General features: G+C 37.2%; 1 protein-coding gene across 1 annotated transcript in view; it reads right to left on the bottom strand.

The window, feature by feature from the left end:
* Positions 1–25,208, bottom strand: part of TUBGCP3 (tubulin gamma complex associated protein 3) — a 53,873-nt gene that overhangs the window by 7,716 nt on the left and 20,949 nt on the right. Inside the window, exons 6-16 of the mRNA XM_055802333.1 lie at positions 23,674–23,846; positions 21,077–21,195; positions 17,729–17,854; positions 14,082–14,150; positions 11,363–11,495; positions 9,883–10,049; positions 8,031–8,141; positions 7,519–7,627; positions 2,823–3,012; positions 1,387–1,522; positions 509–577 (exon numbers count right to left, since the gene is read on the bottom strand). Of these exons, the coding sequence (XP_055658308.1) occupies positions 509–577; positions 1,387–1,522; positions 2,823–3,012; positions 7,519–7,627; positions 8,031–8,141; positions 9,883–10,049; positions 11,363–11,495; positions 14,082–14,150; positions 17,729–17,854; positions 21,077–21,195; positions 23,674–23,846 (1,402 nt within the window). The remainder of the gene's footprint in view (positions 1–508; positions 578–1,386; positions 1,523–2,822; positions 3,013–7,518; positions 7,628–8,030; positions 8,142–9,882; positions 10,050–11,362; positions 11,496–14,081; positions 14,151–17,728; positions 17,855–21,076; positions 21,196–23,673; positions 23,847–25,208) is intronic.

Here is a 25,208-nt window from a genome sequence, read left to right as displayed (position 1 = left end):
GATGCCCTGTTTGAAAAAAAATAATCTTTACAAGTTCTTTATAAAAACGAAATGCATTCTGATTGATAGTACAGCTATTTTTTCAGTACTTTAACAAACACTACCTATCAAATTTCATTTAGACAGTACAAACAGGTTTTCCTCAAACATATTATTCAGTTCCTTGCAAATTATCCCAAATTAGCAGCTACAGACTAGCAATAATGGAAGAAGAGGAGCACTCCATTTATTAAGTACTTGCTAAAATCTCTGCTGGAACAAATGAAATACTGATTTTCAGTAATGATTGTTTTAAATGTAGCTTTTCAGCACTAATGGTTAATTTGTAAGAATTGATATTTTGGCTTAACTGTTTATACAGTGGGTACATCCTAGATGCCAAAAAAAAAAAAGTCTCCCTGATTTTACACTCCAGAATAAAAAGTTATTTCAATAAAAAAAATATTTAGCAATTCAATTCAATATTCAGACCAGTTCACAGCCAGCAGTGTATGACATATGACATTACCGTTGCTATTGGGCCATCAACATGATAGTCTAAACTGAAGACATCCCATCCAGTGTCCCCAGGAGATACCTGCATTAAAAAGATACGCTACTTTCAGTGTATAATCAGAGCATACTTGTGCTGAAGACCAACTCTCGCTTACTTTTCCATTCTCCATAGCCTATGGAGAAATGAGCATCCACGTCAATACGAGATACAGGAGTTCCTTGTCAAAAGTAGTAGATTAAGCAAAAATGAATCAAAGTTTGAAACAAGGGTGGGATTCATCTTACTCAAATGTTGATGTTTGTAATGTTAATGTTTTTTCACTGGAGCTTGTAGAGGAAATGAAGGGAGGGAAAAACTTCTTAGGCAGGACTCAGTCTGAGGTATACACTTATTTCAGATGTTACAGATCATCAGTTAACTCACACCTCTGGGACTGGAGCTTTCTCATTAACTCAAGTTACTTACCAGAGGTCTCCTTCATGAAACATGCTTTCATTGCTTGGCTCTTTTTAACTGCTGGTGACACAGAGACTAACCCCAGATTCTTGTAAGAGTAACAGCAGTAGGAAATGTTTGCAGAAACTCAAGTCAGGGCCACCAGTATGAATTAGTGTTAGACCCCAAAAACTCAACTTCATATTGTCAATGAAACTGCTGTAAACCCACAGCTTGAAGTACAAATAGACAATAGGCAGGAAATGGGAAAAGAAGAAAAAAGACTTACTACATAAGGTTTACATAATTCAAAGTAGACTTCAATGGAAAGGGAGTGGGAAATGTATTTACTATATATACACATGAAATTTTGTTTTCATATAGATATCTGCACATATACACATATATAAAAAAAAAGGTATGTTTCAGGTCAGAGTTATCATGATGCAACATACCTCCAGAAGTCGAACATCCAAGCGTTTCAGAATCTCAGGATTGTCAAACTGGGCATTAGTTGCCCTCACTGCTGTTTCAAGGATGCCAGTCAGATTATGCTGATATAAGGTTGTAGCTGGTCGTGCAAGCTCTGGCCTGGTGGTTATGAAGTAAACAGTCATGGCATATTACTGAAATATTCTGCAACAGTGATTTGGTAGTAACTACAGCACACAGTGAAACACTTTTCTGACAGATTTGAAAAACCTCTCAAATTACTCTTTCTGTCTTAAGAAGAAAATTAATGGGCAAAATATTTGAGCCCAAAATACTGAGGGTATGTTTATTTTTGTGCAGCTATACACCTGAACACCAGCATGAAGAGTAAGTTTATCCTCATTTAATGCCAGTAATTTGAAATTACCAGGATTGCTAGCATAACTATTCTGTAATTTGAGTCGCATTCATATCTAAAATGAGGCAGATTACATCATTAACATATCAAACCAATAATTTCATTTCAGTTTTGAGTGACTTACTGATAGCCATCTCACAGGCTTAAAAGTGCTGGCAGCACACAAAGCCACGCCCTCTATGTAACCTAAACTTTCCAATGAGTTACAACATGCAAGTAACAAGCACCTTGCCCTGCTCTTTTCCCCCCATGATCAGTACTGGAAAGCCCCTTACTACTTCTGCCTCAAATGTAATATTGACTCCACAAACCAACCTTATTCTACTTCATACTAATTTTCACTTTAAAAGGCATGGTTACGTACAAATGGCCACCAGACGACGTTGACTTTGATTCACAAACAAGTTAATGGAAGATCAATTACAAAACCTGCCTTCTAGACGAAAGGAAAGCTGTGTAAAGGACATTTTTGATAGACTAAGTTTCATTAGTAGCAGCAGCATGTAGAAACAGTGAGCTTGCAAATACACTTTAAGAACCAAAACTGATACTTGTGAGTGCACCTGAGTGCTTAAAAGAGAGGCTGCTGAGGCATCAATTAAAATTATAAAAATACATCGAGGGGTTTTGTCACAGTGTTTTGACCAAACACCTCCAAAATACAGAAGCCTAACATTCACAGCAATGCTAATTAGCAGCATCAAGAGCAACAGGAATTTTCTCCTTAAACTTGCTGACAGGAACAAGAGACGTACTAACAATCTTGAAGCTGTCACAAGGCCAGCGTAAAGACATTTATATTAATGCAACTTCTCAAGACATTGTGAAATGGTACTGTATATACTTCCTACAAAGAATGAAGAACAAAGTATAAGCCTCAGGGTCAAAAAAACTAAACCCAAAATAGAGTTTAAAAGTTCAATGAAATCTGCGTAATACTATATTTAAAGGGTTCCTTTCCAAAAGCAAAACAATTTCTGTCCTGGTCATACACGTTTGCAAGCATCAGAAATTCAACAGTTATCCTTCCTACTCTCTTACTTGAGCAAGTCCATTAAATGCCTGATAAAGTCTCCTTGACCAAGTAGTAAGTAACGCCTCATGGCCTGCATATGTTCCAGTAGGTTGTACTTCTTATTGAGAACATCCAGAAGGTATTTGCTAGTCTCAAAATAAGCTGCATCAATTTTCTCTTGAAATGCATTTTCCAGATCTGTGAACAAATCAGCAGCTGAAAAAAAATAAAGAAATAGTTAAAATTAAATTAGTATTTTTTCCAAAAACAGAGCCAAACAAACTTTGGATTGAAACATACAAGCAGAGAAATTGCTATTTATTCTGATTACACATTTGGCATAACCAAAGTGAAAGCAAGTCTAAAGCAGCCCATACTTCAACATTATTACTTTTAATCTGTGCCCAGCTTGTACTTTCCACGAGCTTGTATTTTGTTGCTTTTTACATAGAAAGTGATATTTATTTTTTTTTAGCTTGCTCCAATACTACAATTTAGAGATCTAAAAGTTAGGGAAAAACTTTGTTGGGGGAGATCTAAATCAGAAGTCACTTCTAAGGTGGGAGAGGGAGAAAATAAATCAAATCATCGGTTGGAACATTCAACAGCTGAGGTCCTACCTATATGTCGGAATTAGAAAGGAAGGAATGTCCTTGTGTTACCTGGGACAGCCAGGAACCTGATGTTTTCTTCTCCACCTTCAATGCATGGCAATTTTGGGGGCAGAAAGTAGGACATCACCCTTTAGTAGAAAGCAAATTTCACTCTTTTCTACAACTACAGGCTTAAGAAAGGGACTGTGATAAGGTTGTTACAAGATAGCAAGAAGTGTGGCCTCTTCAGCAAAACTTCAAATACTGGACTGTCAACTATTGTAAGATACAGACCTTCCTCAGCATTAAAGGATATACTCCCACTTTCAATGATTTTTAATTACATAACTATTACTCTAAAGGTGAAAAAATTAAGATCCAGGTACCAAATTAGTGTAAGAGTGCACCACCTGCTCCAGGATTAGTCTCAACCTGTACTGCAGATAGGAAGCACTGAAACCAAGTTTCACGTTGTTCAGATGAGATTCAGCCTCAATTAATATAATACTTTTAAAATGAAGAAATTAACAATGATTCTAATAAAGAAGTCACTCTTTAACGAGGGAAACCTCACAACGTCTGGTTCAATGAAATTCCCTGAGGGTTCCAAACTCTCAATCACTAACCTGTGAAACTCTCCATAAAAGACAAGAAGTGCAAGCACATGCAGAGATGTCAAAGAGGTGACACTTGTCTAATACATTGCTGCGTTCAAAATCCCTACATTAGGTAAGGACTACTTAGTCAAGTAACACACATCAAGTTTAGGAGATGTGAGATTAATACAGCCTCTACTCTCATAAGGAATCCTCAAAGTCCTCTTTCCAGTCACTGACAGCAAACAGGGAGAGACAGCTCACCAAGGTCTCTGCTCTCTCTGGTCAAGGCAGAAATCTGTGATCTGGCAATGCAATTCTTGCATTGCTCTGGTAAGAAAGCATGCAGCGGTGTTCCCACTACGGGGAAAAAGGAAAAAACATCAGTTCATGCAAATGCATTTGTCTCACTGGTACAGGGCAACAGGGCAGTAAGAATATTCAATCAGTTCTGACTTTCATCTACTCTTTCCCCATCAGGAGATCCTGCCCTCCTGTCTTCAAAAGATGGGTTTGAGTGTGGCTGCTTGTATGTGTAGTGGCACCAGCCATCTGATGTGCCACATGGCTTCACTGCTGGCTTTATAGGAAGAAAGAAGAACTTTCAGAAGGGAAAAAAGACTGGAAGAGTTTCACAGACAGAACACAGTAAGTTACAATACCCCAATAATCTGTTCCTGCAAGTGTCTTTCCACAAGATACTGGAAGCCTAATGGGCAAAACAAAAGAGGGAACAAGCCAATCCAGAGAGTTATGATCTTCAGCTACTGGACACAGTCGTTAAGCCTAGGACTGGCACAAGGCACAGGCAAAGCGAACAGGCAGCAGGCAATTGCCTAGTTTGCCTATGGCAAGCCTACAAAATCACACATGCTGGTCCTGCCTCTGCTCAAGTAGGGGTAAGCATGTGTAAGGCAGTACTTACTTAAAGCTGAGGACACATGAGCCAGTCTCAACTTCTTATCCCAAGCAGAAAAAAAACCCAAAAGCCTTTCCCCTCTCCTTAGTACTGCCCCCCTTGCCTTGAGGGAAATGACCTCGCCATAGCCCTTCATCTCTGAGACTGGAAAATTCAAGTTTACATGTAAACACACCATCTCTACATACATGCCCACCAGCACAGGCAATGCGACATCCCTGTCTGACGTGCAAAACTACCAAAAAGGTTGCTTACATGAGACCTAGACACAAGTTTTTAACACTGTGCAAAATTATCTCAGGACACTCTGAAAAGCCAGAAATGGGTCAAGAAAGGGTCTGGCAAAAAGCACTGATAAACAGGTCCACGAGTTGCTACTGAATGTACTGGTGTCATGTCATTCCTGGTTTAGAAGTTCCCAAACTGGACAGCTAGAGGTTGGAGCTGAGATCCCCAAGTGCCTGCTACAAACCCCTGATCCAGGCAAGATGAGCAACTTCTACACTGTTCTTCATCTCTGACTTCCTGTTTTAATACATGTTCAGGCAGTTTTTTACATCATGATTACTTCAGTATGAAAAGGAAACTGGGAAAACACGAGAGTTAAAGTTCCAAAGCAAATAAAAAAATATTAAAAAAATATAGCCAAACGCATAAAACGTTCATATGTAAAATGAGAAAAAGCATCCAGAATTGAGACTGGCATCCTAGCTTTTCATCACCTTATTATAAGTAATTATCTGAAAAGACTCTTACGATGTTGTCAGATGGCACAAACAAAGACAACAGGATGCATTTCCTAAATCACTGACACAGAATGTTCTTTCTGGATTGAACAGGTCAAATGCCCTTAGTACAAATGCAGTTCAGCACAGAATCAAGGCAGTGCGATACCACGAGGTATTTAGGCTGCAGACCATAAGCTCAGCACACCTTCAGCACACTGCAGATAACAGCAGGTAACATCCTTTTCTAAAACTATGCTTCTGTCTGAAACGGGTATTCTCAGCACTTAAGATCTGCTTTGAAGTTCTTGTCCCCTACATAACAGGGAGCCTATATTTGTGCAGATCTCCCATTCAATCAAGGAGAGAGAAACAAGTGCAAATTAAAAAAACACATTGGAAAAGCATGGCCATAAACACTGTTCAAAAGTGGTGAAAGTAGATTAGCCAAAGAATGTTTTTGCCTTTTCCAGGAGCAGCTGGCAAGATGATGGTTGAAATGCATTTACAGTCCCTATTCACCTAACCCTGACCCCTCTCTGCACTTTAAGTGCATCTTTGACCAGGCAAGTGGTGCACGTGGCACAAAAATCACATTATTAGATGAAATATTCTTGCAGACGTGAATGTGATTTTATTATTAGAACATCTTTAATGGAGGTACTCATGCTAAAAGTCCATGTGGTGAAGAGTTAGTATAAAGACTAATCCAAGGTTAATTTGGAGGGGAGAAAAAAAAAAGTAGTAAAAAATAAGACAATCCCACAAAACCAAGCTTCAAAGTTATATATACTGAAGTCATATTTGAGTACAGGAATAACAGAAAAGATACTGTACAAGATGTCAAAAAGCACAAAGGATGCTCTTCGAAAATTAAGTAAAGAACCTGACAGAAAAAACAATGTTTAGATAATTATTCTTCTGGTAAAAAAGCTGGATATACTAGTAGGACACCATTATACCTTTAGAAACTGTGTATAAATTAGCATCAGAGAAATTATCGCAGTGATACATCTTAACAATCAGACTCTCTTTTGCATATTAAGCAAATCATAAAAAGAAGTTATAGTAAAATACCCCCTTCCTCAGAAGAAAGCAAGTTGTTCTTTCTCCCAGATGTAGCAACTTCCTACACATTAGCTTACTGGCTTTGCTTAGTATTTACACATAAAGTCTCCTTGCTTTAGGTGTTTATTTGCTATCTTTCATCATAACAATGTTAATTTCATTTCAAAGAAGCACCAGAAATATATCTAAGTTCTCATTCATTAAAACTGATATCTTTTCTAAACAGAAAGAAATAACCTAAAGGAATTCTGATAGTTAATGTTCTGATGGTTTAATGACTTCTACTAACCTTCCACAAACCCAACTTCCTTCAGACATATTATAGCAGTAGAGTGCATTTACAGGAAGGTTTCTATCCTGTCAAGTTCTACTGCTCATTCTCTTATTTACAACTATCTGATCATTTATTACCTTTTAATTACAATTAATTCAGTATTATTATGGAATCATATGATGAAATACATTTGATGAGAAGTCACAATTACAAAATTCTTAACTGCAGCACTCAAGAATATTCCTGCCCCCACTGCAGCCCTCGCAAAAAAAGTCAGCTGAAGGCAGGCAAGTTTCTCAGTGGTTTAATTCAGAAATCCAGTACACTAACAACCATCCAGCAAACCTATCAAATTAAGAAAATTACACAAATGCATTTTCATACATCATTTGTAAAATGCAAGTACCCATTAAAATACCTGTATTCTAGGGCAGATGGGACTTTTGTACGCCCTTCTATCCACCTATCCAAAATATCAATTTATAGTCTAAACCAAATATTGTACAGAACTCAGTTCAAAGGGAAGAAGCTAACACTGATACTCTACCATCTTTTGAAGACTCTGCAGATTTTGCCACAGCAATCACCTTTGTGGATGGAGTTTGATCATGACAAACTTGATGCAAGAAGTTTATGGATTTTCCTATTAGGAGGACCTGAACAAAAAAGGATTATTATTTTTTTTTAAAAAGTGATTTGCATACAAGAAAAAAACCCACCAAACCCCACACCACACACCAAACAGAAAAGCCACCCACAACCACCAGGGCAACAGGGTATTTTGTCATCTTTCTGTGCTCTTAGCCTCACAATACAACCACAGCAATCCAGAACTTCAAAGCTAACACAAAAGTGTTAAACTTCTTTTCCCCTCTTCAGATCTCCTTAAACAAAGCCTATCAGTTAGCGAATGGAAAGGAGAAAGCGTCTAATTCCTCAGCAAAGAATTCTAAAATTCTTAAGATGATTATTTGTTGTTAAATTTGGTCTGTTTTCTTAATGGAAATCTAAGCAGCAGATATGGCAAACAAATAATCAGATTAACTTTTGAATTCATACCTTCTTTGATTGCTCCATTGTAATAAAAGAAGGGATCATTGATTTCCTCAAAGTGTATTTGTCATGCCACAACCGATCAGTTTTAACTGTAGGATCTGAAGCTACAAAAAACTGTAGATTGAAATAAACATTAAAACCAAGAGATTAATGTAAACTCTCTCCCCTACTGTTTCATTTTGTATTCAGAAAGCTGTAAAAATATTCTGTGTTGTTCCTTTAACTAAAAAAAGAAAAAAAATATTTTCATAGCTAACTTGCAGGGTTATCCTGGCAATTGATATGTAAATTCAATGCTGACCAATATGAACTCTGACAAAAAAAGTTAAAGATAAACTCAAATAATTTAATCTCCTCTGTACTTTATGAAACCCTGACTACCTCAGGATACAGTGAAGTGCACTATCTATAAAACATCCACTATGAAATACAGAAGCGTACAGCATTTTCCAGCAATTATTTGTACAGTTACCGTAGGAGATGAAGTTCAGACTATAACATGCTTTTATTTTCCTGGTTCTATTTTAACAGATCCAGAATTGTAGGAGGGGAAAAAAAACCACTCACACACACATCCCCCAACCAAACCACCACAAAACCCACACCCAAGAAATCCTGCAATTGAACAGGTGATCAAATGCTAAGGTCTCTCAACTCCATGCAAGAGAATACTTTTATGTGTAAAAATTAGTTTTGTTAAAATGACTTGCGGATGGATTTTGTCCTCATTTTGTGAAACAAGATAGCCATTTTTGGACAAGAACTTTTTTCACTGCCTCCAAATACCACTTCCACCAAGAACGGCCAATTGTCTTTGTTCAAAAACTGTGTCTATGGTATAAAAATTGTAGCTTTCAGTGTAGGACCTCCAACAGTGATTTTCAGTATTAAGAACAGTCTTACAGTCCACACGTAAATTTTTAAACAAAGTTGAAAGCTAAAGAATGCTATAAAACCCCCAAAAGACAATACTTCACATGTCTGAAGAGTAGTCTATTTTACACTTCTAGCCATAAAGATTCATAGACATTTCATACAAGTCTCCTAATCCTGACCTTGAAGATCAGCTGTGGATGATATTTATACTCATTTTAATTTTGACCCAGATGGACAGTTTCAGAAATCTGACAGCGTATTTCACACTAAAATAAAGTTACTCAGATGCGTCTCAGAAGTGCTCAATTCATTTTTAATAAATTATTTTTTTTGGCTTCTTGCAACCAAAAAAATGTCACCTTAACAAGGCTGTACTGGCTGGAGATAGGAAAAAGCGTTGGGAGAGCTTCAAAAGGCATAAAAACATATGTAAGAAGAAAAAGAACAGTTACTAGAACTTGCTGTTACAGAATTCAGAACAAATAACTGTAGTTTCTAGAGGAACTCTGGAATGATAAATCTCTTCTGCCCAATTTGACAAACCAAAGTTATTTATGAAGCTGAGGATAACAGTATGTAGTCAGTAAAATATTCTGAACTTTATTACAAATACAAGTCTTGCGCTCTGAACACAAAGAACTCTGCATACATTACTATCATTACACTTAAGCAAGAAAAGATAAGAGATGACTGTCTCTTCAGAAGCAAGCGTTTGATTTTAGTCCACCATTCTGCCTCTACTAAACAGACTCAGGATATAATTCATTGAAGACAACATACTGCATCATTGCAACCTCCAGATATCATGCTGACTGAATCCATGAGGACAGCCACATTTCATGTTACTGCATGTATTACTTATACATCATATGTTTCCATCACAGTCCAGTTTTCAAATTCTCCTCTAAGCTTCCCACAGATTATACTCCCACAAAGCAAATGAACAGAGATAAAATATTTGTTGTATCACATATATTACCTCATGGTATGTATCTTCCAGCTCTCCATCATAAATCCAGCGATAAAGGAAATTCAGTACAGGATGGGATACTAGGCCAAGGATGTGCTGAACCAGAGATCTCATGTAGGGATCTCCTGTTTTAGTATAGGCATGAACTGCTGAGGCTAGTTCACCACCTTTTCTCCCTGTAAGATCATAAAGCAGAGGAACAGAATTGTATGAAGAAAAAAATATACATACCACACTTACATTCAGCATTCAGTGATTTTAGCTAGTCATATGTCACTCACAGCTTGCTGAACCACAATTCTAAAACGTAGCAAAAGTACATATAATTTTTTTTTAATGTTGACAGAATTCCTAGGTTTTTAAAGGCATGAATCATTAATCTCACTGAAGCATTAAGCACAGTTTTCTGACACCATATTCTGTCTACTTTACAGTAGCTTGGAGGACTGCAAATTTCATGGCATTAGATTACACAAAGGTTGACTTTATGCTTCTCTTCTTCCCCACCACAACAGTGTTACAGGAGCCTTAGTATATTGTGCTTCTCTCCTGTACTTGACTCTCTCTCAGATGTTCTTTGTGCATACACACACACAAACACATTTCCTACTTCTTGGTTTTAGCTTCCCCATGTAGTTCCCTCCTTTAGGTAGTATCTCCTGTCTTCTCACAACTGAAAGGTAAGAGCCTGTCAAAAAAGTGTTTTTAAAAAATAAAATAGAACTAGTACTTGTTTTGCTGCTATGCTGCACAGCTTAAAGGTTTCTTACAGCCACAGCATTCAAAATTTTCATGAACGTCTTAAAGTAAAGCCCACTCTTTTTCAGAATTGTTACCAGTTCCAATAATCAAGGTAAAACAGATGTTATAAGCTTTTTTGGTTAAGATGCTCTCTCCAAAGGGCCACAATCTCCATTTATTTTCAAAGACAGCAAAGCTGAAGTACTTTCAGGGTGAAGCATAGCCTATGGGTCAGTTACTGGTCAAAGTTTTCACCACTCCTCAGTGTTTTCTTATGGATTGCCAACACAGTCACACACTATTTGCAGACTTGTAAAGTTCTGTTGTTTCACATGAGTCTGCAGACAAGTTGCAAATTACTCCTATGTGCCATTATACACAGAGGAATAGCATAATGCTCATACATAGAGAAGAGACTAAGTCAACCATTTCATAATGTTTTTTTTAACAGTGTAATGTTCTCTGAAGGATGACTAAAACTGAAATAATTGAAAACAGCATTAAAAGTGTGTGCTTAAAATTTGAAGGATTTCTCAAGCATGTTCTAGTTCAAAAAAGCAAAAAAGTGTAAGTTATCAAACAGCACTAATTTTTCAGGTTTTTTTGCTTGAACTAAAAGAAAGAATATCCTCTGGATTAGCTACTTAATTTTCTAAAAAAAACATTACAGTAATATTATTGATATCCATCTTTGGCATGCACAACCAAAGTTACACATCTTCCCCAGAAATATTAACATTAAACAGACCTTGACAGTGATCAACAAGTGCTGCAAGGGTCTTTAACCTTATTTTAGGATCATATGTCCAGACTAGAAGACGGCGAAGTGTTAAACTGCTCTCAAGTCCCAAATTCACACCCTGATCATCTTCCAATTGCAGCTGATCAAATGAGAAAAACAGAAAGACATATCAAGGAACAAAACTGGCAAAACTGGTATTTCATAGTTTTTGTTCTGAAGTTAGCTTTTACTAATTCACTTGAAATACCCAGTAGTATATGCTCTCTCATTAAATCATTGGGCCAAAACCTGAGAACCACACAAGTGGAAATAGAGAATCAAGTCCATGTAAAAGGACAGCAACAAGTATCACAGGGCAGGCAGAGCAAAAAGGCCAATAAAGTTAAAGAAAACAAGATGATAAATAGTGAAAAAAGGAGAGAGCGCGCAGAGATCCTGAAAGACAGCAAACAGTGGCCAAAGAGATGCATCCTTGCTCAGCCCTTCTAAAAGCAGTTTACAGATCTGCCTTCCACAAATTCGTACACACTTTCTCATCCTGTTGGTTCTACCTTTTGCCATGACATCCTAGGCAAACATTTTGGAAACTGGCTACCCTTCTGTTTTATATCAACCTCTTCTTTCTTTCACAGAGTGCCTCCTTTCCTCTCATAGCCATTCATCAAATCCCACAACTTTGTGTTTTGCTTATCCTTCATCAGTCTGGAAGCCTCAGCCACAGCTCCCCTGTGCCTTTTCCTCTTCAGCCTCAAGAGACTGAGCCCATCTCCCTGCTCCCCACACACAGGAACTGCCCTGTGCTCCTGAGGGTTCTAACAGACTTTCTCCTTCTCTACCTCCCCACTGTCTGAGAGGCCATCAGGACTGCACACAGTGCTCCAGTATCACACCGACACCTGCTGCCTTCTCAGGCAGCGCACATCTCCTTGGCACCCATATGCACACCATGTCCAGCAGCTCACACAACCACCTACAAGGATGCCAAGGCTTTTCCCAAATTTGGCCTACTGATGCCAAGTCCAGTACTGGGGAAGCATGCATTAGAGTAGCTTTCCTCCAGATAAAAACTTTGTATTTCCCATACTGGGACCCCCCAGCATCTGTTTACTCACACAGCTTCATGCTGCTCTTTGCCACAGAGAGCATCCAGAGTACCAATGTTAGCAAGCTTTCATTGACAGACTGGAAGATTTCACGCTGCCTTACCTTCTCCAGATCATCAACTAAAACCACTGCCAGCACCTCTCTTTGGGGAAGAAGGAAGAAGAAGAAGAAGGCGGCACCACGCAGCCACTTGCTCACTCCCCCTCACCCAGAGGGATGGGGAAGAGGATCAGAAAGGAATGCAAAACCCAAGGGTTGAGATAAGAACAATTTAACAGGGAAAGCAAAAGCTGCGCATGCAAGCAAAGCAAAACAAGGAATTAATTCACCACTTCCCATGGGCAGGCAGGTGTTCCACCATGCCCAGGGAAGCTGGGCTCTATCACGCATTACAGTTACTTGGGAAGACAAACACCGTAACACCAAATGTCCCCACCTTTCTTCTTCCCCCAGTTTATATAGCAAGCGTGATGTCATATGGTATGGAATACCTCTTCGGCTAGCTTGGGTCACCTGTCCTGGCTGTGTCCCCCCCCAGTTTCCAGTGCCTCCCCATCCCTCTGGCTGGCAGGGTCCAAGGAACTGAAAAGTCCTTGATTTAGTATAAACATCACCCAGCAATAACTAAAACCATCAGTGTGCTATCAACATTGTTCTCACATCAGAGCCAAAACACAGCACTGTACTAACTACTAAGTAGAAAATTAACTCTACTCCAGCTGAAACCAGGACAGGATAGTAGCCAGTAAAAATGAGCAAAAACTACTATGACAGGCAGTCCGAAAGTCAAGAATGTTAAAGAACTGCAAGAAAGTCAAAAGGAATATATGCTTTGAAAATGTTTACAGAAGCCTATGGCAAAACTATAAGCTTTTTAAAAACTGGAATTTTAAATGGCATTTTAATTTAACTCAGGTCAATTATCAAGACTAATTTTTTCTCAATTACAAATAAAGAACTCCTTGAAAATCCCATATAAAAAAAGCAAGCAGAATAAATAAAAATATCTAATTTTTATTTTAGTGCTAGCCTCTAGGTGCACTTACCTATAAATACTTGTGGACAAACTGCAAGATTATCAGCACTGAGTTGGTCTATACATCACAGAAAAATAATAAAACACTGGAACATCTTACTCTTTCAAGACAATGGAAGGGTCAAGGAAAATGCACAAACTGCCTCAGACAGAATAAAAAATTGGAACTGTTGTTGCTAGCTGCTGAACCACACATTGCTTTAAATACAGAAAGATATTTTTTTTTCCTCCCTTCAAAGATGTATCATGCTGTTTGGGATTTGAATGATGAAGATATCACACAAGATGAAACTGACAAAAGGGATGCAAAAAAGGGACGCAAAAAAGGGACAGAGGCTTAGAAATACAGATTACATTCCTTGCTTATGTAATACATCAAATAACTGTGACTTTCTAACAGAAAAATATTTATTGGTACATATATCCAAAGAGTAAGAAAGGTACAAGTTAGAGAATTGCATCTACTGTCAATAGAAAGTGCCGTACCTCCTCCCCTTTCTAATGGGATGCCTAGGCATACCTTTTAGGAGATACTCAGATAATGTAAAGCAAAATAAGAAGTTAAACAAGAACCACTTAATTTACCTGAGAATGTAAAACAGATAGAAGTCGGTAGTATTCTTTAAGTTCCTGATGTAAGGCTGCACAAAAACTCTGTAAGAAAAAGAGGAGAAAAAAAGAAAAAGAAGAAAAAAAAAATCAGGAAAAGTCTTCATGGTTTAATCTAGGATAACTTTTATCCTATCACCACACTGTGAAGGTAGATATGTATTTCCTAAGAGGAATCAAGCTACAAGTTTCAGCATAAACCCAACTTTTAGAAAACTGGCCAAAGGCTAAGTACTTCCCTAAAAGATGCACAGGCCTTTTCCAAGAATACATACGCATTGTCAAGTGACTTTGTTTCTTGCTGTCTTAATTCTATCAACATATTAAACTATAAGCATAACTCTCCAAATAGATATATCATCTCAATAAAGACATTAATAATTACCATAGGAATGTGCAAATCATAACATGACCCACAAGTTTTCTTTAATGATTATGTAAAATATAGTATGTAGTACAAGTAAGAGTTTCAATTTCAGGAAGGCCTCTAGTAACAGAACACAGACATTAGGCAACCATCATTACATTTACAGTATAGACTATATGAGATGAACGAGAAAATACAATGCTCATAAAAGAATACTCCCAGTAAGTGCTGCTGGATCGAGTACTCTAAATTTTTGGTCTTTTATAATTTGTATACAATTCTTCACTTGGCATTGAAGAAACAAATAACACCAAGTATAGCCTAAGAAATCCATAAAATGGGCAGAACTTAACAGGCCTGAACGAAAGCAAAGATTCTTCTTCGTAAAACAATGAAGGACAGCTACTTTAGGTTGTTTAAAAATAAATAAAGGCAGATTTTAAAAACAGTTCCCGGAAGAATACTTGTTTAGTAACAGATAGTTTTCCACAGTTTGGGGTCCTGGGATTTTGCTTTGGTTTTGTAGTGTTCTTAATCTAACATACAGACTAAAAAAAATCCTGCTACATATTTTCTAAGACAGAATTAAAAATATGGCTCGTTAATTTTGGACTGAATTGAAAATCTTGGACTTTAAGCACTTTTGGGGGTTTTTAAGATGTTTTTGTTTGTTTGTTTGTTTTTTAAGAGTAATTCCATGCACACATAAATTCTTCAGAATTGATTTCTTAACCAATTCTTAGCTCATGGTTTTGATACCCATTTTAATGGATTTTTTTAATAGGAAATTCCCCGGGACTCCCTCAACCCCTTGTAAAGGTCACCACAGTCAAAATAATTTGGAAAAAATAAAGAAAACCTCACAAAAAGAACCCAAGAGCTTGAAGTAAAATATTTATTCAATACAGTATGTACAAAGGAGAAATCATTGCTATAAGCACAAGGAGAAAACAAATCATCTTTCCTGCTAAGAGACCTAACTGCTAAGAGGCTAAGAAGCCTAGGGGGGACAAAAACCCCCAAACAACCAGAAAACAAAAAACCAAAAAACACATTAATCTTGCCATTCCTTTATAAGGAAAGAGTGTTCCTTTGTTTAACTCAACATTATAAATTAGAAAGAAATTTGAAATTAATTTTATTCCAGAGGATACTGAAGGGCAAAAAGAAATCCCCTTGCGTGTAACTCCACTTTTCATTTCTTCTCACTTGCTTCTTCAGTACATTTTTTAACCTACTAAATTAGCACTTGCCAAGACAGAGGGCAGAGTAAAGCCTCCAAGAAAACATTCAAAGGCCCCATACGACTACTCAAAAAGTGAGAACAGTAATCACTGACTTTAGTAGCCAAAATGATCTAGGATCTAACTGGCCATCAACTTTTCAGAGACGCTTTAGAAGTTAAAATTTACATCCAGTGCCAATTCCTGCATCGCAAACTACAATTTTTGTTTCCCAAACTGTTACGGAAAACTGGACATTATCCTAGAATTCTGATTTGGTCTACAGCAAAAGAGAATTCAGGAAGGAAGCAGAATGCTTGTTCAAGAGAAAAAAATTCAAGAGAAAAAAAATGCCCACACCTCAACTGGATCTAAATGGGCAAAATGGCAAAATAGAAGGCAAGTCATATTTCATTGCTGATTGCCCTCAGAAAGCAAAAAGAATAAAGTAGAACTTAGATACTAAGCAGCAAAGGTAGAAGAATATAGAATATAATGTTAAAGTGTAGTATATTGTTATATCTCTACTCCTAATAATTGTCAATACCTGACATTTTGCATGGTAAAACACAGTCACCAGAATCATAATAGAAGAGGTGACTGATTTTTCCTACATGTGGTTTAAACAGGGGCTTATGTAAGCATTCTTTTAAAACGTTAAGCAAAAGATGCTTTAGAATGTACAGTATATTCTTGTGCTAAATTCTTAATGCAGTGTGCAGCACCTGAAATTGTCAGCTATAAAAGCCTTGATGAGCAATGGTATATATGCTTTTCGCCCAGATACTGACAGCAGGAGTAGAATATATGTTTTTATTTGTACAATTATGTCCTAGAAATACATATAAGTGCTTGCCTCAAGCAAAATTATCAGCATTAAAGCTATGCAGATTCAGCTAGATAACTGCACAGCCTTCTGCACAGGATCTGAAACCTGCATATGGTAGCTAAGATATTGCACATTTAAATTCACTGAAGAATTAAAGTTCTCCCCTTACTGTAAACTTGAAGATTAAAGTCAGATACAGCAAAAATAAGCATAAGCAGGAAGCTACTAAATAAAGAATAAGAAACTTCACCCAGATATAAAGGGGAGAGTCTGAAGAAAATGCATATACAGTAGCACTACCATATAAAACATGGAAATCAGCATTGGATCACTAGAATAATAATTATTTATATGTAACTAAAAGGGTTACTTAGAATAAGAGACAGAAGGGAACAGAATAAAACATTAGAAAAGTAGGAAGCACTACAGTGTCTCTACTGACCTCTTAAGAAAAATTAGATTGAAGGGAGAAGCACTTCAATTTCTTGGCAGATTATGTAGGATGTTATGGCTAGAGGCAAGGATAACATTTCTGTCGACTCAGAAGGGATAATATCCAGTTTTACAGAGGGAGCAAGTGAGAGGAAACGGGAATGCCTTAGCAGTAAATGTGGTTTTGGGTATTACAGCAGCTGTGAAGTTACTGTAGACTACAAATCATGATGATGAAACCTATAAAAACAAAAATTAATATTCTTTTGATGCTGTATTCAAAAGAAAGGGCAGAAAATAATGGGGTATTTGCATTTTATGTAAGTTAGTACAGTATTAACACATGAATATCAACATTAGCTGACATGAGCGTCTCCTGCATAGGTCACTAACAACTGAATTGGTGATTAATTAGCTCAGGGATGCCACCATCCCATTTAAACAATGTTTACAAACATGCACGAGTACTTAAAAAACACATGGATTAAAAAAAAAAAAAGAGATTAAGAAAAGGAATCTATGCATGAGACTTTCTCCAGCTACAAATGACAGGGGCAACTCCTTACAACCAGCAAGAGCAAATGTCTCTCCCTTGCCCTCATACTATGACCCATACCAAGAGTGGCAGTCCATAAAAGGAGTAAATCAAAGGATGAATGATCCAAGATCCAAAGTTTGCACATCATTCCAGTACTGCATTTACTCAGTAGTTTCTAAGGGGGGAAACAAAACCAAAATATTATAGCAGAATTCAATTTTTTAGCTGACCTACCTGTCCCACAAGTCCAAATGCACGATCCAAACTCCTCTGGTCTGTGTATTTTCTTATTTTATTATGTAGCCATCCCAACTCTGCAAGTCTACTTGTAGTATCTCTGAGAGACTTGGACAAACTCACCTACAAAGTTAACAGAAAAAATAACTTGCAATTAAGTCAAATCAACCATGGCAATACTTGTTTCTTCATGAAAGCCTCTCTCACAGAACAAGCCAGCCAGGAAACAATCATTTTACATTCTACAGTAGATATAGTTGCCAAACAGACAGACAACCATGTAATTTGCATTAAATTTATACACGTAAGTGTTGAAAGGGCAGCAGCAAAAAACCTACTGGCAACTTTGTGACCTTCCCTTTTGGAAATCTTAATGTAACAGTATTCATATGCTCTTTTTACATTAGGCAGTTACAGCAGTAACAAAAAGGCCTTCAGAAAAGCAGAAGAAAACCGAAATGTTAGTATGTAGAATTGCACTTCATCTTTTCCTGACAATCAGGAAGACTGAAAATATTAGAGCTTTGGAAGACAAGTCAATGACTGAAACTAATGAAGAAACCTAGAGAAAATAATTAGTTATTACTTCATATGAAACAAACCTTAAATAGAAGGCAAACGACCCAATGTCAGACTTTGTATCAGGAACCAAAACTTACAGAATCCAAATTCCAAGGCTAATCTGACAGTAACAGCTTTTATAAGCTATTTAATCACATGTACCTCTGAGCTCTTCTAGTCTGTTTCTACTTTTCTTACACCAGGTATCTCACTTCACCCTGCAAGCCTACCTTAGTCCCAACACCCTTATTTAACTACTACTGTAATTTTCATCTGAATCAGCATGTTTCTTCCTTTACCAATACATAAGACACTGTTCCTCTTGTCCCTTCTTGAGATTTGCTTGTACCACATTTTATCACGTTACCCAAGAACGCCATCACCAAGTTTTCAACATTTTATCGGACAAAAAAACCCCAAACAATCTGACTAACAGATTAGGCCAAGAGGCAAAGATTGACTTTTGCCCACAGCAATTGGGACTATCTCACCTCTATCTAGGTGGGACAATTTTTAACTTGGACAGCCAGCTGGAACAGTCCAAACCAAAGCAAGGAAATGCAATAACAAGCTAAACGTATTGTCAAAGAACTAGAAATAAAGCTCATTCTTTAAGCCTTTCAGTCAGCAGTACAGGTATTCTCTAAAATAAAAATCAGCTACAGAGCGTGTTAGCCACAGAATTGTGGGCTTGAACCAGGCAGCAGCGTTTGGTTGCAAGTCCAGAGTTCAGTCCCTGGCCCTCTTGTTTAGCTACAGGCACAGTTTTAACTTCTTGAACAACTTCTATAGAATAAATTCTAGCCCAAACAAGCATAATTGGACACAGTTAGAAACTCTTCCTGTAGCTAAAACCAAAGAGCTGACATAAGAAGTATTTAGAATTCTGCAACTACAGAGCACTTGTAAATACAGAGACTGTAAATACAATACACATCTGCTGGAATCAAATGAGGAACAAACAAACTTGCTTAGGTGTTACTACAGTTGTATATCTTAGACCAAATCCGAAGCTGCTAGCTTAGGCAGTGCTGAATGTCACCAACAGACCTAATACTAACACTAACATTAGAAAACATTCAGGCAAGAACAACAGCTTGGGGAGTGTGTTTCTGCAAAAAACAGACTGTGTACCATGACATTTTCTTTGCGCAGCTGAAGAAAAACTACATGCTTTGACTACTATTTTGCCTAATGTAGTCAACACAGCTACAGGAAGTATGATCTTGGTCTTCATCAGAAAAAGTTCCAGCTGCAGCTCTAGTCAGTCAATTTCATCTTCACTAGGTCCAGCAGCTCAGTACAAATGTCCATAATGAAGAAGGATGGAAGACAACTGACTTCACAAAAATAACTGAAGACACAAAGTTCTCAGGAAAAAGCATTATTGACAACAAACCATCTGAATAATCAAACTCCCTGTATTAACAGAATTGGGAATTCAAACTAAATAAAAGTTTTTCACCTCAAACTAGCCTATTTGTTATAAAAAACTACACAGAAAGCTAATGAAACCGATAGTGCCAATTTTGCAATCACCCAGTTTTCTGCACATTCCTCCATAAAAATCTATTATGCTACCTCTCCTTTGCCATATATAATCTAACATATATGGAACATAATTAACTCAGAGCAGGTGTTGAGGAATTACAAACTTTGCAGCATTTACAGGTACATAAGATTACATCCTTAAGAAACTTTTTATTAACAAAATTTAACTGATTTAAAAAGACTTGTGTTTTCCATTTTTCCCTCCATTAAGCAAGTCTAAATATCATAACGTAACAGGAGGAACAATTATATATTTCACTTTTTGCTATTATTATTATGGAGGAAAGAAAATTAGTTCAATTATCAAGATTAAGATAAGTCTGCTGTTTTCTTGGCACATGAAATGGCCCAGAATCAATTCCCCACCATTTTAGGACCACATCATATTCTTGTGGTATAAAGGTCTTCATACAAGTGAAAATTGGAAGCATTGTCTTTCCATTTGAACAAGAACATAAAAACCAACTAGCCAGCTGAAACTGAACTGTGATGCAGTACTGTCTAAATACTGAATAAGGAGAAGATGCTAAAGCAACTAGCACCAATTTTTTTTGTTTGCTCAGCTGACCCAATCTGACCCTTGTTTTTTTCCATATTGCAAATATGCTTAACATCTCACCACCTTAAAACAAGATCTTTCTCCCAGGCTTCTCTCCTGTTCCTCTGCCCGCTATTTGACACCTTCCTTCAAATTCACACAGTTGGATTTTCTATCAAACACAGGGGCTGAAAGCACTTTCTTCAGTTCTATCACCAGTCTTTTCTCGGGTGATCAGCATGATCCCATCTAATCACTTATAAGTTGTTATCAAGACCATAACATCAAGTGGCTAGCATTCATCCCACATCTCAGGCTGTTAAATTTAATCCAGTAATAATGTGGTCAAACACCTGCATCTGCTTTATATTCACTCTTATACAACGGGGAGGGGAAATGATGACAAAAATCCTCAAACTAAGCTATAATTTAGGCCTCTTTCTACCGGCTTAATAGTTTGGAGTCTATTCACATCTTGTGAAATGCTACCGTTTCTTTATGGGACCTAATCTATACAATCAATTTTAAATTGATACTGTTGAAAGTACTCTGTTGTACTAAAAAAAAAAAAGGGAAAAAATATGGCGGAAGTAAAGACTTGTGATAGTATTTAACTTTTTTACATCTTTTTCATGGCTATTTTTCTCCCATATACCTCTCTGCTCACATATGAAATGCAAGTCACCATACAGTACCTTTCCCTCCACTTTATAGCAATTTTCAGAATTGCACATTTTTATGGTTTTGCCATCTATCCCCTGGAAGACATACAAAACATCTCTTACAAGATTTGCTTCAGTTATTTCAACAGAGCCTAGGAAGAGAAAGAAAAAACACAACAGTATTTAGATTTGTTGAGACAAGTAGTTTTGATTGCAATTTCAATAAGCTATTTAGAACCCTAGCTAAAAAAAAAAGAAAAGAGAAAGCCTATGTTTATACCCTGTAAAGAAATGTTTTAAGTCCTGTTAACAACCTGACAGGAAAGGCAAGAATTCCATTTATCTGCCTCTACCAGTACCTGGAATTCTCTGAGAGCAAGTGAGCTTGTATGACACTGGGCATGTTATATTTGAACCAACACTTCAGCCAGTTCTTAAACTTGTTATCTTTCCTGATTCAATAACCACTGCAAGTTCTAAGGCAAGCACTGTAATAACTTTACCTTTCTAGGAACAGCTGAAGTTGTTAAATGGGACTTACAGAATAATCTCCTCTACATTCAGCTAGGAAAACAGAGTTAATCCAGAAGGAAGAGCTGCTTGTTTAATACTGGCTTTCAATCACATGCTACTGCTCAGTAAAAATCAGACTGCCAGCTGCATAACAGCTATAGAGCTGGCAAACAAAAAAGTATAAATACTGTTTCTGAAGACAGATACAACTTTGATTTAGTAAAGCTTTTGCTATTGCAGCATACAGTTTGCTTCTGGCTCGTATCTCTAGTTAGACATTAGATTATGTTTGAGAATTAGGGTATTTATTGATTTAAAGGAAACAGACGATTAAAAAAGATGCTGTGCAGGCCACCAACAACGCCCACCTCTTCTGGGCAAAACAGCACCTTCTACTTTTGTAAAGTCATTTAAGATACCAATAATGAAACAATTTCAACAACTATCCAGAAACTGAGACAGTAAAACATGCTTCTCCCAAATTTGACAGCACTCTTACTCTCATCAGTTTACCTCCCCAATGAACCACCTTCTTAGAATAAAACCAACAAAAAATAAATTCTATTCTTATTTTGGCAAAAGTAACCATCACCTCAAGATGCTGTTTAAAATTCAGACTGGCCTCATAATACTATGATGTGCAGAAGAGCAGCTAGCCCCTTTGAGGAACTCTTTAGTGAAATGGTAAAAAATTCAAGTGCACATTTCTTTAATTGGTAAATAATACAACAGGTACTAATATCAACCACACAATGCTCTCGATCATAATGTAGCAATAAGAAAAGTCCAATTAACAGCAACCAAGTTTAGAGGAAAAAACCCACCCTTTTCATTAGTTAGAAGAATTTTATATGCATAGAAATATATCTTCCTGAAAACAGCCTTTTATATTCTGAATGCAGTCCTAATTCTACTTCTGCATCAACAACTGACTACATTTAAGACAACTGCCAGTCCTTATACCCATCCCACATAAGAATCAAAAGTCACGGCTGTTGGCTGACCGAATGGAACAGGTTTGTACCGCTCTTTATGGCAATTAGTACAGCAAAAATAAAAGGCAGTGCTAGACTTTATATATACATATATATATATATTTATAGATACTTTATATATGCACATCCTCTTGCACATCAACAGTATTCTTAATTAGGTTCTAAATGCCAAATGCTGCCTTCAGATATACCAGTACAATTTTGGTCTATGAGCCGTGGCTTTGTACATGGTTACTCAGAAAGAGGCAGGGGCTGGCAGATAGTCTATATTTTAGCTTCTAACTATCTACACTTCTTTATATAGGAATTATTTAAAAAAACAACCAAACAAACAAAACCCCACAAATCTTTATCTTTCTTTGCCAGAGTAACAGCACCTTAAGATGACAACATCTGCCATTAGGTCTCTTATTCAGAAGTCTCCCACTTTTACTGTAAAATTAGAGTAGGTTGAAACTTATCGACAATTGCCACAGAGTTCATCTGTTAAACAATTTCTCCTTAGTTAAACTTGTGTAACTTCAGAATAGACGCTCTAGGTATCAGTTTCAAGTTTACAGCCAATTAATCAAGCAAATAAATTAGTAACATTTATTTTTTATTTAACTGACCATATTTTGTTAACTGCTCTAAATACAACCAATGTAAACAGTGTGCTAATTTAAAGAAAAATAGATTTAAGAGCTCTATATTACAGTGCACATTTCTGAGTTTTCAAAAACAGAATCACAAATGGATGAGTCTATTTCAACACGTTCTATTCACTATGCTCTCTTTGACTTTCTAAAAACAGTAGCATCTTCTGATCATCAAGAGTGATCATTATTTATAAACCGCAATCACTTGATTCTGACAAACACTGCAATGAAGTCAGCCTTTTAAGAGGACCAGAACACATTACCAAACCAATCGCTGCAAAAAGAAATTAACCAGCCAAAGAGATAGTGGCCAAATATACTAGCCTTGCATAATTGTTTATATTCTTCTATTGAATACATTTTAGCAAAACAGTCCTTGAAAAATTAAACATGCTTTAAAACTATTTGAAAAGCATTAAAAAATAATGGAGGATATGGGTAACAATTGTAAAAATGTGTCCTTAACAAATACATCTTTGCTCACCACTTGTATCCCCTTCTCGCCTTGACCTTGGCATGCCACGGGAGACTGTGTTTGAAAAACCTTTTGAGGTAGTGCTTTGTAAAGAAGGCTGGCTTGCAGTTAGAGTCCATGCGAGACGTGACCCTAACTGCTGACGGAGGCAATCTCCGACGCCTGGAGCTTGATAGGATTGCCTAAAAGGACAAAAACATGAAAACTTTAAAAATTTTGATTCTTTGATTCATCAGCTGGTTTGGGGTATGCAAATCTTGAAAAAAGCCCCAAGCTTGAGTTTACTTTTTGTGAATGTTTTGTTGCTTGGTTGTCTTTTTTCTTTAATAAAGGAACCTTCAAAAAAAGGTGCAGAACATACAAGCAATTTATATATATATATATATAAAAATAAATCTATAAGCCTACATTTCCAAAAAACCAAAACCCAACTAAAAAATACCAAACTGTAGAAAAGAAAGGAGGCATGAATTTGACAAACAGACTTCCTATCAAGGACTGACTTTGTCCACACCGAACTGTGTAGACATGCTGAAAGGGATTAAAAGTGAAGCCAACGATAATAATAATAATAATAAAAAAGTCATAACAAACAACCAATACTTAAGCTTTGTTATTACTTGAAACTGTAGTTACATGCCAAATAACTAAAGAAAAATAGAGGAGGAGTAGGAGGAGTAGAAAGTTCACTTTCCTGCTGCACCATGTTTAGGATAGTTTGTATCAAGTGCCTGAAGATGTGATCAAGGAGGGAACATCTAGACAAGCTCCAATTTCCCCTCCTCTCAAACTTGTCAATTCTTCTCACAAAAAATAGTCTTCAACATGAAAAACATTACAACTAGAAGTTACCTTTCTGATTATTTCTGTACCACAATGATGAAAAATAAAGTTGAAAATATATGCAAGGGATTTTTGCTGCTGACCATTCCTCCCCCTTCTCCCAGCTGAATGTAAACATTTGGAAATCAACACATTTTTTTAAAAAAAATGTAATTCCACAAAACTGTGGATTCAAGTGTGATTCACTGTTGAGGTGAGGCTATCCAGCCTGTAATTTCCTTGAAGAAAGGAGAGACATTTGATTTCTTCCAGTCTTCAGGAACCTCCACCAATTGCCATGTTTCAAGAATTACCAAGAGTGGCCTCACAATGACACTGGCCCGCTCCCTCAGCACTTGTGGATGCATCCCATCAGGTCCCATGGGCCCTGATCATCTTCTGCCAAAGGTAAATTGGGAGCAATGAAGACTTTCCCAAGGGCCTAGGGGTCCTAGGCTGGTACTACCTGCACAGACCAAGGCAAAGAAAGCACCAAGTATCTCAGCCTTTTCCACATCTTCTGTCATCACAGCCCTTGCCCCTTGAGCAGCAGGTATCCAGCCTTCCTTTACTGCTTATGTACTTGTTGCCCATTGCCCTTCATGTCCCTTGATGGATTCAGCTCTAGGCAAATTTGGGCTTTTCCTGCACACTCAGTGCCTCTGCCCCTGCGGGCACCCTGGATGCCCCACTGCACCTGACCCTGCTTCCATCTTTTATAC

Source organism: Falco peregrinus, chromosome 4 (assembly GCF_023634155.1).
Source record: "Falco peregrinus isolate bFalPer1 chromosome 4, bFalPer1.pri, whole genome shotgun sequence".
NCBI lineage: Eukaryota > Metazoa > Chordata > Aves > Falconiformes > Falconidae > Falco > Falco peregrinus.
Note: the sequence above shows the minus strand (reverse complement) of the source record. Positions and strands in the feature narration are given on the sequence as shown.